The 16,348-nt window shown below is 42.3% G+C and overlaps 1 protein-coding gene across 3 annotated transcripts; it reads left to right on the top strand.

Annotated features, from left to right (window-relative positions):
• The first annotated feature begins 1,597 nt into the window (after positions 1 to 1,597).
• Positions 1,598 to 15,042, top strand: LOC115109572 (unconventional prefoldin RPB5 interactor 1-like). 3 transcript variants are annotated; one of them, XM_029634601.2, is made up of 11 exons: positions 1,888 to 1,978; positions 2,237 to 3,006; positions 3,116 to 3,150; positions 3,386 to 3,464; positions 3,862 to 3,997; positions 5,116 to 5,207; positions 12,498 to 12,748; positions 12,883 to 13,144; positions 13,273 to 13,424; positions 13,640 to 13,880; positions 14,151 to 15,042. In XM_029634601.2, the coding sequence occupies exons 4-11, from the start codon at positions 3,462 to 3,464 to the stop codon at positions 14,331 to 14,333; spliced, it is 1,320 nt and encodes a 439-aa protein (XP_029490461.2). In that variant the 5' UTR covers positions 1,888 to 1,978; positions 2,237 to 3,006; positions 3,116 to 3,150; positions 3,386 to 3,461; the 3' UTR covers positions 14,334 to 15,042. The 3 variants fall into 3 exon arrangements, with proteins under 3 accessions (XP_029490459.2, XP_029490461.2, XP_064865877.1); XM_029634599.2 differs by lacking the exon at positions 2,237 to 3,006 and having other exon boundaries at positions 1,598 to 1,978; XM_065009805.1 differs by lacking the exons at positions 2,237 to 3,006; positions 3,116 to 3,150 and having other exon boundaries at positions 1,921 to 1,978.
• The last annotated feature ends 1,306 nt before the right edge of the window (positions 15,043 to 16,348 follow it).

Here is a 16,348-nt window from a genome sequence, read left to right as displayed (position 1 = left end):
TCTCATCGAGCATCTTCTGGCGATAATGTCAACAAAACATGATGAATCGTTCAGAAACACAAAGCATGTATTTTTTTTATATAAAATATATTTTACAATTTCTTTACAAATAGTTGTCCTTGTGAATTGTGGGTAAAGTGATATATGCGTTTTTATAAAGATATACCACTTTTGCATGTGAAAACACTGAATCCTAACTCATTAATCCACGTGCTTAATATACTTCACTTTTGTTTTCAGAGGACTTCACCTTGTGATTTGACCGTTTCACCCGGCTTCACCACCAGGAGGCAGCCCAGTTTCAAAACTAATGCGATCAGCACTAACCCGGCGTACCCGGGGCATTAATCGAATTCCTTCCTTGTCACAGGAAATGAATCAACTGGTTTATTTCCTGGAAAGCCACAACGTCAGAGAGCGATGAGCCAATAAGAAGAGGTCTGAAAATGACCTTATCGTGTTGGCTTGGCTTGATAGTATTTAATATGATGTGTTTTTTTCAATAATAGGCTATTCAAACATTCCCATTTTGGGAGTCAAACTACATCAAATTAGCATACATCTCTAATCAATTAGATTGATAAACATTGCTGGTAGAAGTTGTCTTTGAAACACAGATCTAGGATCACCCTACTTGTCCCAAATTACAAAGACATGGCCACAGTACTGTCTTTGATATGACTGGGAGTGGAGACGATGCAAAAATGTACCTCAGACTGATCAGGTTTTGTCACTAGTTACCACAGCCACAACGTAGAATTGTCTATATATTAGAAATTCATGAATACATATATATTTTTGTCTTAATTTAAGGTTGGGTATAAGGTTAGCAGTGTGGTTAAGGTTAGGTTTAAAATCAAATTTTAAGAAGAGAAATTGTAGAAACAGTCGGGGTTTAGCCATAATTTTTTACTTTGTGGCTGTGGTAACTAGTGACGACCAAGATCAGGTCAACTTCGTTCGACTTCCCGAGCCGCTACAGAGCGCAGTGGACCACGTGGTCAACAGGCAGCGTGTTTACACATGTGACTTCTTTGACACATCTCCCGTGTTCAGAGTTCTGAGCCTGTGTGCCGCCCTCTTGCTACGATTGTGCCATTTGAATTTACTGTATATAATTCTGCAAAAGAGACAGACTATTAATCTTCCCAACTACACTGCTGTCCTCTATCATGAGAGCATCCGGTCAATTAATTATACCATGTGCATCTTGGAGCAACATTATAAATAGATTATTAGATTTTGCATTATGCCAAAGAATGTAAAAGACCATCATCACAGTAATTTTACAACCTCAGTCATCATACTAATTGGATTGATGGGATAATATTATTGAGTGAGAATTGTTTCTTTATTCTGTAAATATGTCTCAGCTCTGTAACTAGTGAATTTACAACTGTAACTAGAGATATCATTTGCAAAATAAGGTAAACACTCAATGTTTAAAATGAAGTTATAAAAGCTTTTGATGGGGAATAAATATAAATATGTTTAATTTAACACCCTTGCAAGAGAGGGAAATCCTGTTTATATGTAGCCTATTGGATACAGTCTTACATAATGTGATCCTTTCCATGCATTGTTGTGAAAGTGAGCATTTTACCCAGAGTACACCGGGAAACAGACAGGGGAACATGGCGCAGGGTCGATGAGGAGGACGCTGAACATCGAGGATTATATTACGTGGATATTTTTGTGATCATGCTGAAATCCTAAAATGAGAGTGTGAAATGGTCTCACTTCCGAAGTCTTGGATATCTATCACTGCCCCTTTGATGAATAAGAGGAAAACGCGTCTCAGGAATACCTGCAATTGTATTCATAAACATTTCTTTAGGACTTACAACCCCTGAGCATTGTTTTGGATTCACAAACGTCACATTTCATTTGATTATTACATGGGAAGATGGCTGAGACAAATAAAAGGAACATAGAGGTCCTACAAGGAGTTGACAGACTTCGAGTGGGGCATAAGAAGGTAAAATAAACGAGCTAGATGGATTGTGCGTGCTCTGTCTGACAATGCACGCGGTCGATTTATAATTATCAAATTGTTTTACATGTTTATTAAATGAGACCGCCTAGCGTACATTCTCTTTCAGAATGTTGCATATTCATTTATGCGCTTGTGGCATCTTCGACAGATAATTCATCGTGGAAACTTTCTAGCTAGTTCAACCTTTTTCTAGAAGCTTCCTTGAGCCAGCGGTCACATGTTGCTTCTTGTTTATTTCAGCTTGGATCCTGGCCAAACCATGTTGTTTAACTACAACCATCGAATATGCAAAGTCAAGTTTGTCAATTGCTCTGTTGAATTATATTTTTCAGCAAGCATAATGCATAAATAAACAAATGTACTTGCCCAATGCGTGAAGGATAGTTTAAAGAACTTACCATACACTTATGCATACAAGCATTACCTTGTGTGGCCTAACGTTAGCTAATTTACTACTGGCCTTTCAACGCTGACCTCAACATCCATAGCTAGTTAGAACTAGTATAATCGTATCTAAATGTTCAGAGAATATCAATACACAGTGTTGGGCATTGATTGGATGTTTATTAACATGCATTGATGGCAATGCAATGCAGGACAAAAGTAAAGCTAGTCAGTTGGCAAAGTAATGTTCGTGTTGTGTTACAGTAGAATTTGACTCATGAAGGAGCGTGCAACTTTACTGTATGCCTACTTTCAAATAGGAACAGGCCTAATGTGTTGACCAGACATGCTTAGCTACATTTCTGTCGTATTGAGTAAAGAATTGTATCTGCCGAATCCATGGTACAACGTCATATTTCATACCCCTATCAAAAGTGTAGTATTATAGGCTACTTCCTAGTATGACATCCACTGTAAAGTGTACAGATGCCTCTTCCTGTCCCCAAGTAGGTGCTTCTGTGTACGTATATCCTGTGAGTTCCAGAAAAGCTTTTGTCAATTAATCTTTGACAGCTGTTAAATCAAAACACCCTAAACTTCCTGAGAATTTGCTTCCCCAACATTGAGTAAGTGTAAAGAACTGTAAAATGGAGAGGATTATTCAGAGTTTTTTTTTAAAATTGAGAATAAAAATGCTAAGTTTGACCTATAGAATTGTCACTCTGTCAACAACAGGTGGTGAAAGGCTGCGAAGTTCAGATCCAGCACTGGTGAGTCTTGTGTAGCAATTCCACGTAGTGACTGGCATAGGAGTCAAACAGAATCTCATAAATGATGATGCTACTGTGCTCCTAGATTACTAGTTACACCTAGTCCCTCACCACGTCCTTAATAGTACATAGATAGACTAAACATTAGTTCTGGGATAGCCGGTAGACCAGGAAGGGCATGTGGATCATTGTGTGTGCCGTTACTTTACTAAAATCAAAATCTTTGGACTTTCAGGGAGAAGGTAAAAGGTGACTATGAAGCCCTTGAGAATCAACTCAAAACTCTTCCAGATGAGGTGTCCTATGACATCATGGTATGTTCTCTCTTATTAAATGCACCGGGGAGAGTTTCCATAGCAGGGGCTTATTTAAAGTTTATTATATGAGATGTGTCAGAGTGAATTCCCAGGCCATGTATCCTTATTATAAATGGTCTTGTCTTGATCTGGAAAGAAACACGCATCAATTAATACAGCTCTTATGTGTGTATATATGTTGTGTGCAGGGAAGGCCTTATCTTTGACTACCAGTTTATGCTCTCCTTTTCTTTCAGCTATTTAATTTCACTTTCAGTTTGTGAAAAATATGCAGAACCATGTTTGAATTGCCGTAATATAAAAATGATTTTAGTTGAGGTGAAACTTGAACTTGAACTTAAATAATGCAGTATTTATTTTAAAACCCTTTTTCCTCCCCTCTCTGCTGTAACAGGTGCCGTTTGGCCCTTTGGCATTCATGCCTGGGAAGCTGGTCCATACCAATGAGATCACTGTGCTACTGGGAGACAACTGGTTTGCCAAGTGCTCTGCCAAGCAGGCCCAGAAGCTCTTGGAGCACAGGAAGAAACGTGAGTTTATTTTGGAAGCCATGTAGAATTTTCTCAGATACCATGATTCCTTGGAAAACTTTGACACTCACTTATTGTGAAAGATTGAGGTCATATTATGAATGTCTTAACACTCCAACCATTTGCCCAGCAGAGGGGGCTGTTGTTATAGACTTGCTGTCAGAAACAAAGAGGTGATCACTCAGTGTTGTCAAGGAAAGTTGAATGGCTACTCATTTTGTGAATACTTGGATTATTATAATATTTGTTGTAGTCTTGCTGGTGGGCAATTAACTATTGAAAATGTAGAATTGTGACCAGAATGTTATACATTGATAAAGCCATTGTTTGGTTACTCAAGGCTTTTTGACCATGTTCTGCTATCATTTTGTCACAATAGTCCAGCCTTAAAAATCCTCCTGTATATTCCACTGCTGGCCATTCTTTCTCTTACCCTTGTAAGAGAAAGCAGTTTCCCCTTGATTTCTTTGGTATTCACCCTACGCCCCGAAAAGCTATTTAATATTGTGTCAAATCGTCCTAAATAACAATGTGTGATAGTGATGGGAGCTTTATTAGACTGATGTTTACCGAAGCGTGAATGTGCCATAACCCTGCCCACCCCTCCCTGACCCTGCCCAGGCTGATTTTACACAGCTAAGTGCCATAATGCAAACATGGCTGGCTGAGATCTGTCAAACAGCCCCGCTGAGTTGTCAGGCTGTCCGTGTTTGACCTTTCCCCAACGCTTCGGAGACGTACGGCTTGAGGGCTCGGCGTCGCCATGACGACGGGGCCCTTTGCTGCCATTAGCAAACGGGGGTTTAATTGTTGTGAAGATTTAATGATCCGAAGTAGCACCGAGGGCATGAGATATTATGAACTGTTTGTGTCATCATTTTCCCTTTTTTGTCAGTGTGTTCAGGATTTAACCCCTTACTGGTCCGAATACTGTGGTTTTTGTTTCTCTTTTCTACTGACTACGACCAATCTGGTTCACAAGCTGCATGTCTTGACCCTTTACACACACATTTGTGCAATTCCACACCAATCACACAATTTTTGTTTTTCAAATTAAATACAAAATTTGTTTTACAAATTATATCAAATCAAATTTGTCCCTTTTGTTTTTTTTTTAGATGTAAGGAGTGCGCTGGATGACTTGCACAAGACGAAGAAGAACTTTGAAGCCAGAGTTGGGTTCACAGAGGATCTTGAAAAACTCTCAGGCGTAAGTGCCATCTAAAGCATATTCAAATGTTCTAAATCAACATCGCAGAGCTCTCTCTGTCCTCTGCCGTGCCCTGATTGTGTTATTGCTGATTATATCTGGAAATGTGCATGCACACCCTGGCCCATCTACTGTTGCTAGCCCCAATTCTGATTTGTGTTCCGATATCTGCTTCACTGACTTCTGCTCTTGTAAAAAGCCTGGGTTTTCTGCACATTAACACTAGAAGCTTATTACCTAAAAGTGTGTGTTCACAGCTCCAGACCAGACTTGTTGGTCATTACTTAGACATGGTTAAGAAACAGTGTTTTGAACACTGATGTTAACCTTTCTGGTTATAAACTTTTTAGGCAAGACAGATCTTCCAAAGGTGGTGGAGTGGCAGTCTTTACCAAGGAACACCTTCAGTGTTTGGTTGTCACCACCAATTCTGTCCCCAAACAATTTGATTCTCTGGTTTTACGCATTAAACTTTCAAATAACTCTTTGTTAACTGTTGCTGTGTGTTATCGGCCACCATCAGCACCGGCCTGTACCCTAAATGCCCTAAGCTCTCTCCTAGCCCCTTACACTAAGTCTGAATTTGTCCTGCTAGGTGACCTAAACTGGGACATGCTTAAACCACCTGACCAAGTCTTAAAGCAATTGGACTCTAAATCTTTCCCAGATTATTACCAATCCCAGAAGGTATGACTCCAAACACCCAGAAAAGGCTACTCTCCTTGATGTTATCCTTACAAATAATCCTGATGCGTATCAGTCTGGTGTTTCCTGTAATGACCCTAGTGATCAAAGTTTTACAGCCTGTGTTCGCAATGGCTGCTCGGTGAAACGGGCCTGTCCTGATTGGTCATAGACGCTTGCTAAAAAACTTTTATGAGCAAGCCTTACATCATGACTTGGCCTCTGTAAATTGGTATAGAATCAGCTCGATCACCTCTGTCGAAGACTCTTGGACCGTTCTTTGATATTTTCAGTGGTATTGTTAACAGATACATGAAGAAAATGAGAATTAAAAACAGGTTCAGCCCCTGGTTCGACTTTGATCTGGCAGAGTTACTCCACCTCAATAATTCCATTTGGCAAATCGCTCGGCACACGAATACTCAGGCTGACTAAACCCATTCAGGCAAATTAGAAATAAGTGCACTGAGACTCTCCAGAAGGCCAAAGTTAGTTACTTTAAGGAGCAGTTCTCTCTCTGTGGGTCTAACCCCAAGAAGTTCTGGAAAAAGGTTAAAGACCTGGAGAATAAATCCTCCTCCTCACTGCTGCCCATTTTTTTTCACCTTTATTTAACCAGGTAGGCTAGTTGAGAACAAGTTCTCATTTACAACTGGGACCTGGCCAAGATAAAGCATAGCAGTTCGACACATACAACAACACAGAGTTACACATGGAATGAACAAAACATACAGTCAATAATACAGTAGAAAAAAAGAACAAAGTCTATATACAGTGAGTGCAAATAAGGGAGTTAAGGCAATAAATAAGCCATGATGGCGAAGTAATTACAATATAGCAATTAAACACTGGAATGGTAGATGTGCAAAAGATGGATGTGCAAGTAGAGATACTGTGGTGCAAAAGGAGCAAAATAAATACAGTTAGGGAATGAGAGATAGATGGGCTGTATACAGATGGGCTATGAACAGGTGTAGTGATCTGTGAGCTGCTCTGACAGCTGGTTCTTAAAGCTAGTGAGGGAGATGGGAATCTCCAGCTTCAGTAATTTTTGCAGTTCGTTCCAGTCAGTGGCAGCAGAGAACTGGAAGGAAAGGCGACCAAAGGTGGAATTGGCTTTCGGGGTGACCAGTGAGATACAGTGGGGAGAATAAGTATTTGATACACTGCCGATTTTGCAGGTTTTCCTACTTACAAAAGCATGTAGAGGTCTGTCATTTTTATCATAGGTACACTTCAACTGTGAGAGATGGAATTTAAAACAAAAATCCAGAAAATCACATTGTATGATTTTTAAGTAATTAATTTGCATTTTATTGCATGACATAAGTATTTGATACATCAGAAAAGCAGAACTTAATATTTGGTACAGAAACCTTTGTTTGCAATTACAGAGATCATATGTTTCCTGTAGTTCTTGACCAGGTTTGCACACACTGCAGCAGGGATTTTGGCCCACTCCTCCATACAGACCTTCTCCAGATCCTTCAGGTTTCGGGGCTGGGCAATACGGACTTTCAGCTCCCTCCAAAGATTTTCTATTGGGTTCAGGTCTGGAGACTGGCTAGGCCACTCCAGGACCTTGAGATGCTTCATACTGAGCCACTTCTTAGTTGCCCTGGCTGTGTGTTTCGGGTCGTTGTCATGCTGGAAGACCCAGCCACGACCCATCTCCAATGCTCTTACTGAGGGAAGGAGGTTGTTGGCCAAGATCTCACGATACATGGCCCCATCCATCCTCCCCTCAATACGGTTCAGTCATCCTGTCCCCTTTGCAGAAAAGCATCCCCCAAAAATGATGTTTTCACCTCCATGCTTCACGGTTGGGATGGTGTTCTTGGGGTTGTACTCATCCATCTTCTTCCTCCAAACACGGCGAGTGGAATTTAGACCAAAAAGCTCTATTTTTGTCTCATCAGACCACATGACCTTCTTCCATTCCTCATCTGGATCATCCAGATGGTCATTGGCAAACTTCAGACGGGCCTGGACATGCGCTGGCTTGAGCAGGGGGACCTTGCGTGCGCTGCAGGATTTTAATCCATGACGGCGTAGTGTGTTACTAATGGTTCTCTTTGAGACTGTGGTCCCAGCTCTCTTCAGGTCATTGACCAGGTCCTGCCGTGTAGTTCTGGGCTGATCCCTCACCTTCCTCATGATCATTGATGCCCCACGAGGTGGGTTGACCGTCATCTTGAACTTCTTCCATTTTCTAATAATTGCGCCAACAGTTGTTGCCTTCTCACCAAGCTGCTTTCCTATTGTCCTGTAGCCCATCCCAGCCTTGTGCAGGTCTACAATTGTATCCCTGATGTCCTTACACAGCTCTCTGGTCTTGGCCATTGTGGAGAGGTTGGAGTCTGTTTGATTGAGTGTGTGGACAGGTGTCTTATACAGGTAACGTGTTCAAACAGGTGCAGTTAATACAAGTAATGAGTGGAGAACAGGAGGGCTTCTTAAAGAACAACTAACAGGTCTGTGAGAGCCAGAATTCGTACTGGTTGGTAGGTGATCAAATACTTATGTCATGCAATAAAATCCAAATTAATTACTTAAAAATCATACAATGTGATTTTCTGGATTTCTGTTTTAGATTCCGTGTCTCACAATTGAAGTGTACCTATGATAAAAATTACAGACCTCTACATGCTTTGTAAGTAGGAAACACTGCCGATTTTGCAGGTGATCAAATACTTGTTCTCCCCACTGTATACCTGCTGGAGCGTGTGCTACGAGTGTGTGCTGCTATGGTGACCAGCGAGCTGAGATAGGGCATGTCCCTTAATGTTCATGATGTGATTGTTACTGATAAGGAGTACATGGCTGAGCTCTTTAATCACCACTTCATTAAGTCGGGATTCCTATTTGACTCAGCCATGCCTCCTTGCCCATCCAACATTTCCTCATCTCCCACCCCTTCTAATGCGACTATCCCCGATGCTCCTCCCTCTTTTTCTCTTGCTCCGCTACAAAGTTTCTCCCCGCAGGTGGTCACTGGCTGAGGTCCAAACACTTAAAAGACACTTACCCTCGCCATATGCCCTTGGGGGAATCCCTGTCACCATCTTGCAGGGTGGTCCAAATGATTAGCCAAGCAAGGGAAGTTTGCAACGTAAGGCCCTCAGCCCTCGTTTTTAGTCGGCTTTGTGAATGTATAATTATGTTCACTCCGGGGCCTGAAACTCCCCATAATTCAGTTTGCGCCGATTTGTACATCCGCTAAGAAAAGTCTGTGAAAACTTAAACAACATTAATGGAGAAGTCAACATACAAGTGTAAGTAAAATCGAATGCAAATAAGTTAGAAATTGTGCTACTATTCCATATGATGGCACAAACATGTCTTGTAAATATGTTTTTGTTTGGTTATCTTTTGGAAATTGTAGAAATAAAAACATTTCCTTCTTCAGAAGTTACAGCTAGGCGGGATAATGACAGTCAAGCTTCTCCTTTGCTTCCAGCTCAGTATCATACAGTAGGCGAACACTACTGTTCAAAAGTTTGGAGTCACTTAGCCTGTCTAGGCCAAGCGTTTCGCTAGCGGAACCCCACCTCAACATTCCGCTGAAAAGGCAGCGCGCGAAATTCTAAAATATTTTTTATAAATATGTAACTTTCACATATTAACAAGTCCAATACAGCAAATGAAAGATAAACATCTTGTTAATCTTCCCATGGTGTCCAATTTCAAAAATGATTTACAGCGAAAGCACCACATATGATTATGTTAGGTCAAGTCACAAAAACACACACAGCCATTTTCCAGCCAAAGAGAGGAGTCACAAAAAGCAGAAATATAGATAAAATTAATCACTAAACTTTGATGATCTTCATCAGATGACACTCATAGGAGAGCTGTTGACTGGGGTTGGGGTAGCCAGGTGGAAAGCGTAGCCAGCTGTAGAGAAATACTTACTTGAAATTCTCGATTATCGTGGATTTATCGGTGGTGACAGTGTTTCCTAGCCTCAGTGCAGTGGGCAGCTGGGAGGAGGTGCTCTTACTCTCCATGGACTTTAGTGTCCCAAAACATTTGGAATTAGTACTGCAGGATGCAAATTTCTGTTTGAAAAAGCTATCCTTTGCTTTCTTAACTTACTGTGTATATTGGTTCCTGACTTCCCTGAAAAGTTGCATATCGTTTGCACTATTCAAAGCTAGTGCAGTGTGCCACAGGATGTTTTTGTGCTGGTCAAGGGCAGTCAGGTCTGGAGTAACATTTTTTTGAAGGGGCGTGCTTATTTAAGATCGTGAGGAAGGATCTATTGAAGAACAACCAGGCATCCTCTACTGACGGGATGAGGTCAATATCCTTCCAGGATACCTGGGGTCAGGTCAATTAGAAAGGCCTGCTCGCAGAAGTGTTTTAGGGAGCGTTTGACAGTGATGAGGGGTGGTCGTTTGACCCATAACGGACGCAGTGACTCAAAACTTTTGAACAGTAGTGTATATGAATAATTATTTATTTAATATAGGTAGACATGCAATCATAATTGACTATTGTGCATTTAAAGCACCCACAAATTACCGGTGGCTGAAAAGGCAATCATCGTGGGATGAACGAGTGACGAATTTCCGGTCAAGCGCTATTTAAAAAAATAATTTCTGCCTCCCTCGACCAGCAAGTGTATACTCGTCATACGTCATCAGAAGTGTCCACTTAATTTGAGCGTTGAGGGGATAGGGTTTGTCTTTTAAGTGTTTGGACCGCAGCCACTGAGTCCGAGGTGCTAAAGGGGATCCTTAAACTTCAACCCCAAAAAACATCTGAGTCAGATGTTTAGATCCTTTCTTCTTTTAGGTTGCTGCCCCTATCATCGCCAAGCCTATCTGACATTTTTAACCTGTCTCTGCTCTCTGGGGAGGTTCCCATTGCTTGCTTTTTTTATACCTTTCATTTAACTAGGCAAGTCGGTTAAGAACACATTCTTATTTTCAATGAATGCCTAGGAACTGTGGGTTAACTGCCTTGTTCAGGGGCAGAACGACAGATTTTCACCTTGTCAGCTCAGGGGTTCCAATCTTGCAACCACACAGTTAACTAGTCCAACGCTCTAACCATTGCACTCCACGAGTAGCCTGCATGTTACGCGAATGTAGTAGAAGCCAAGGTAAATTGCTAGCTAGCATTAAACTTATCTTATAAAAAACAATCAATCATAATGACTAGTTATAACTACTGATCCAGTTTAGCAGGCAATATTAACCAGGTGAAATTGTGTCATTTCTCTTGCGTTCATTGCATGCAGAGTCAGGGTATATGCAACAGTTTGGGCTGCCTGGCTCATTGCGAACTAATTTGCCAGAATTTTACGTAATTATGACATACATTGAAGGTTGTGCAATGTAACAAGAATATTTAGACTTAGGGATGCCACCCATTAGATAAAATACCAAACGGTTCCGTATTTCACTATTCAATCATATTAATGACCAAAGGCTCGTATTTCTGTGTGTTATTATGTTATAATTAAGTCTGACTTGATAGAGCAGTCTGACTGAGCAGCAGCAGGCCCGTAATCATTCATTCAAACAGCACTTTTGTGTGTTTTGCCAGCAGCTCTTCGGAAGCATAGCGCTGTTTATGACTTCAAGCCTATCAGCCTAATGGCTGGTGTAACCAATGTGAAATGGTTAGCTGGGTGTGTGCTAATACTGTTTCAAACGTCACTCGCTTTTAGATTTGGAGTAGTTATTCCCCTTGCGCTGCAAGGGCTGCGACTTTTGTGGAACGATGGGTAACGATGCTTCGAGTGTGGCTGTTGTCTATGTGTTCCTGGTTCGAGCCCAGGTAGGGGCAAGGAGGGGGACGGAAGCTATACTGTTACACTGGCAATACTATAGTGCCTATAAGAACATCCAATAGTCAAAGGTATATGAAATATGAATGGTATAGAGATAAATAGTCCTATAAATACTATATTAACTACAACCTAAAACCTCTTACCTTGGAATATTGAAATGTTAAAGGGAACCACCAACTTTCATATGTTCTCATGTTCTAAGCAAGGAACTCATGGCACATATTGCACTTTTACTTCTCCAACACTTTGTTTTTGCATTATTTAAAACAAATTGAACATGTTTCATTATTTATTTGAGGCTAAATTGATTTTATTGATGTTTTATATTAAGGTAAAATAAGTGTTAATTCAGTATTGTTGTAATTGTCATTATTACTAATAAAAAAAAATGCCCGAGTAATCGGCATCTGCTTTTTTGGTCCTCCAATAATCGGTATCGGCGCTGAAAAATCATAATCGGTCGACCTCTAGTTGCTACCATGTTGTGTTGTTGTCTTAGGTCTCTCTTTATATAGTGTTGTGGTGTCTCTTGTCATGATGTGTGTGTTGTCCTATATTTTTAATCCCAGCCCCCGGCCTTTTGCCTTCTGGTTGGCCGTCATTGTCAATAGGAATTTGTTCTAAACTGACTTGCCCAGTTAAATAAAGGTTAAATATAAAAAAGTGTAATTACAGTGAAAACAAAGAGCTTTGAGGATCCTCTTCAGCCAGCTTATCTGATAGACAACTCCTCTGTGCAGATAAAGCAATTTGTATGAGCAGATATTATTAACACGCTGGCTTCTACCCTTCTGTTTCCTCAGGCTAAAGGGGACTATGTGGACATCAGAGAAGAGGTTGGAAGTATTGAAGAATTTGTAAGCAAAGGAAAGCAGCGTGTGGCCCTTAAGCCCCACACTAAGCCCAAAATGGAGGCTTTTGTGAAGATTGAGGAGGAGGAGGGCGGTGGAGAGGGAGATGGAGGGAGTAGGAAAGGAGTGCTGTCTGAGGAGGAGCTGTGGGCCAGACTGGATGAGCTGGAAGCAAAGGAGAAGCTTGAGGAGGAGCATGACCGGTAGAGTTGCACACAAAACGCATGGACTTTCACATTGAGAAGTGATTCGGGGCACTCTTCCCACCTTCACACCTGTTTCATTGCAAAAGTGAAGATTAGATTTCTCATGATGCCTTGTTTTGATTTGTTTTCAGACACTTTGGAAGTGCAGACACCAACGGCAATGACGACACAACATCCTCCTCTGAGGAAGAGAAGGAGGGAGATGGTGGCGGCCATCATCGCGTCAACGGACATGACGAGAGGCGTGAAGGCAAGATGACTGTGCCTCACAACAGTGGCCAAGTTAACGGTACAACCAGGGACAGGGAGGAGGAGGAGGAAGACAAGGGAGAGGAGGAGGAAGGCAACGGTTTGCCTACCATCTATTTCTCTCATACGGTGGAACCCAAGAAGGTCAGTGTTTTATAAATCGTATTGAACTCAATGCAGTCAACAGTCAACAATGTCGTCAATTATGTTATTTGAGTCATGTAAATCAATGTACTACATTTTTCTCTCTGTCTCTGTCGCTTCGTCTCCAGGTGAGGATAAACACAGGGAAGAACACCATGTTGAAGTTCAGTGAGCTGAAAGAACAGAAGCAGCAAGCCAAGAGGAAAAAGAAGATTGGCACCAGCAATGGTCACTCTCACCACGGGCTCCACAACATCACCACGCCCACAGACATCTACAGGTAAACCCACACTACATATCACTTATCTAGTTCTTGGTTGGCATACCTATTAGCAACATTTTGGGTTCAATGTATTAGCATATATTAAATGTTATTTACTCTGAATGTTTCCAGGTACTTTGTTCTGATTCGGTATGGTGTCCGTCTATTAACAAGTTCTGCGATCTGATTGGGTATAATGGCTGACTAGGCCTATGTTTGTGGACTTTTGTCAGGTTGTTTGTGGATGTGAAGAATGGCGAGCCCATCCCCAGGAAGTCCATCCTAAAGTCCCGGAGCAGAGAGAACAGTGGATGTAGCGACACCAGTGAGAGCAGCGCTGCCGACTTCGAAGAGCGCAGGACGTTCGGACGCACCCTGAGCCACGACGAGAACACGTGCAGCGACACCAGCGACGGCATCACCGAGGAGGACAGCCCCACCGGGAACCCTCTACACCCCACCAGACGCTTCGAGGTAAAACTCAGCTGGGTCATGTTCATTAGACAGTAAACGGAAGACAACTGACAGAGGGACTACCTGAACATCTTGTGCAATAAAAAACATTCATTTTCCGTTGCAGGCCCTAATGATTACGACAGTGGTCCTCTGCTGATTTTGTTTTTCGAATCATGATCTTTGAATGTTGAATAGGGATACACCTTGAACAAGTTGTTTGTCTGTGCACTGTCCAGCTCTACAGCCTCTCATTAACCACCTCCTGTTAATGTTTTGTTGATCATCCAGGCCTTTTCATGCACAGTGGTGGAGAAGGAGCCCATTCCCTTGTCGATCCCCCACCTAACCATCGTCCCTCCAGCTCTGCCCACAATCCCAGAGCGGAAGCTGGAGGAGGTGGTTCCCGACGCCCCCCGTGAGGCCCCTAAGCGGGTGTCCAAGTTCAAAGCTGCCCGGCTGCAGCAGAAGTGACCCTGCAAAGCCAGTCTCCAGGATTCACACGACTGGCCCCTTTTTAACATAGATGTTCTACGCCAGCACTTTGTTGAGCTGGACAGACTGTGAACCTTCTCTAATATCTGCCATGTCTCTTCTTCTTTTGTCATCACTCTTCAAGCCTTTATTCTTCTCTTTCATAATGCTTTTCCTGTTAGTACACAGGGTATCTATTACAGTAGGACTGTTCTATAAGAGGCAGTACTCTGTAAGAGTAGCATAGCATTGTTTAGAACGCTTGCGCTTAACCATTGACCTGCCTTGTAAGGAACATCAAGCTTTTGTTGCTAAGTAAGCACTTCATTGCAATATGTATTTAAGTCAAGAGGTTGTTTATTTAGAGCCCTCATCCTCCAACATTATGGCACTACACTAGTCCACACTTGCCTAGGTGCTCATTTTATGGTGGTTGCTCTCGTGTCAGTGTCTTGACAAGGCCAGTGGTTTACCACTCTATTTGTTTGATCCATAATTTTGCCTGCTATGCTAAAAACGACATGCTCTGTGTCATTTATTTTTTTCCTTTTTTTATTTTCTACGATTATTCTACACAGGGTCATATGCTGACTGCCCTTTATTGTCCCCAATCCCCTTGTACCTGCTTAATGCCCACCTCTGTGACCAGCTTTATGTCAGAATAAACATTGTTGTAAACTGGAAGGAAAATAAAAGATTTTGAGGGAAAGTCACGTGTTATTCCCCTTTGGGTAGATTTTTCTCAAACCTTTTCTCCTTTTTTACTAAAGGACGAGCCAGACCAACACAAACGTTGACTGTGCGCAGTAGATCACCTGCTGAGTGTCAAAGAGGGTGGTGATTCTACATGTAGAATTGTGGGGAAATTAACAAGATGACGGCTGATGTTCTTTGGTCAGAGGTGATAGGATGGCTGCCCACTGCTGATGATCTTTGGTCAGAGGTGATAGGATGGCTGCCCACTGCTGATGATCTTTGGTCAGAGGTGATAGGATGGCTGCCCACTGCTGATGATCTTTGGTCAGAGGTGATAGGATAGCTGCCCACTGCTGATGATCTTTGGTCAGAGGTGATAGGATAGCTGCCCACTGCTGATGTTCTTTGGTCAGAGGTGATAGGATAGCTGCCCACTGTTGATGATCTTTGGTCAGAGGTGATAGGATGGCTGCCCACTGCTGATGTTCTTTGGTCAGAGGTGATAGGATGGCTGCCCACTGCTGATGTTCTTTGGTCAGAGGTGATAGGATAGCTGCCCACTGCTGATGTTCTTTGGTCAGAGGTGATAGGATAGCTGCCCACTGCTGATGTTCTTTGGTCAGAGGTGATAGGATGGCTGCCCACTTGATGTTCGTGTTGGTCTTTATTGTCCATAACAGGTATGCCACATATACAGTACATTACCAAAAGTATGTGGGCACTGGCTCGTCAAACATCTCATTCCAAAATCATGGGCATTAATAAGGAGTTGGTACCCCCTTTGCTGCTATAACAGCCTCCAGTCTTCTGGGATTTTTCTGCAGTGACTTGCTGGGCAATGATGTTGGGTGGTTAGGCCTTGTAGTTGGTGATCCAATTCATCCTAAAGATGTCCGATGGGGCTGAGGTCAGGGCTCTGTACAGGCCAATCAAGTTCTTCCACACCGATCTCGACAAACCATTTCTGTGTGGACCTCGCTTTGTGCACAGGGGCATTGTCATGCTGAAACAGTGAAGGGCCTTCCCCAAACTGTTGCCACAAAGTTGGAAGCACAGAATCATACCGTTAAGATTTCCATTCACTGGAAATAAGGGGTCTAGCCCGAACCATGAAAAACCAGACCATTATTCCTCCTCCACCAAACTTTACAGTTGGCACTATGCATTCGAGCAGGTAGCGTTCTCCTTGCATTCACCAAACCTAGATTAGTCCGTTCAACTGCTAGATGGTGAAGTGTCATCACGACAGAGAATGTTTCCACTGCTCCAGTGTCCAATGGCTGCAAGCTTTACACCACTCCAGCCGACGCTTGGCATTG

Source organism: Oncorhynchus nerka, linkage group LG25 (assembly GCF_034236695.1).
Source record: "Oncorhynchus nerka isolate Pitt River linkage group LG25, Oner_Uvic_2.0, whole genome shotgun sequence".
Taxonomy (NCBI): Eukaryota; Metazoa; Chordata; class Actinopteri; order Salmoniformes; family Salmonidae; genus Oncorhynchus; species Oncorhynchus nerka.
This window is presented reverse-complemented; position numbering and strand designations above follow the sequence as displayed.

Bases quoted from the DNA above. Each gene is read 5' to 3' on its own strand.
- LOC115109572 (XM_029634599.2), top strand. From the start codon at position 1,907: ATGGCTGAGACAAATAAAAGGAACATAGAGGTCCTACAAGGAGTTGAC. The intron at 3,151-3,385 runs GTGAGTCTTGTG...TTGGACTTTCAG, and splicing joins GAAGTTCAGATCCAGCACTG to GGAGAAGGTAAAAGGTGACT. The intron at 3,465-3,861 runs GTATGTTCTCTC...CTGCTGTAACAG, and splicing joins AGGTGTCCTATGACATCATG to GTGCCGTTTGGCCCTTTGGC.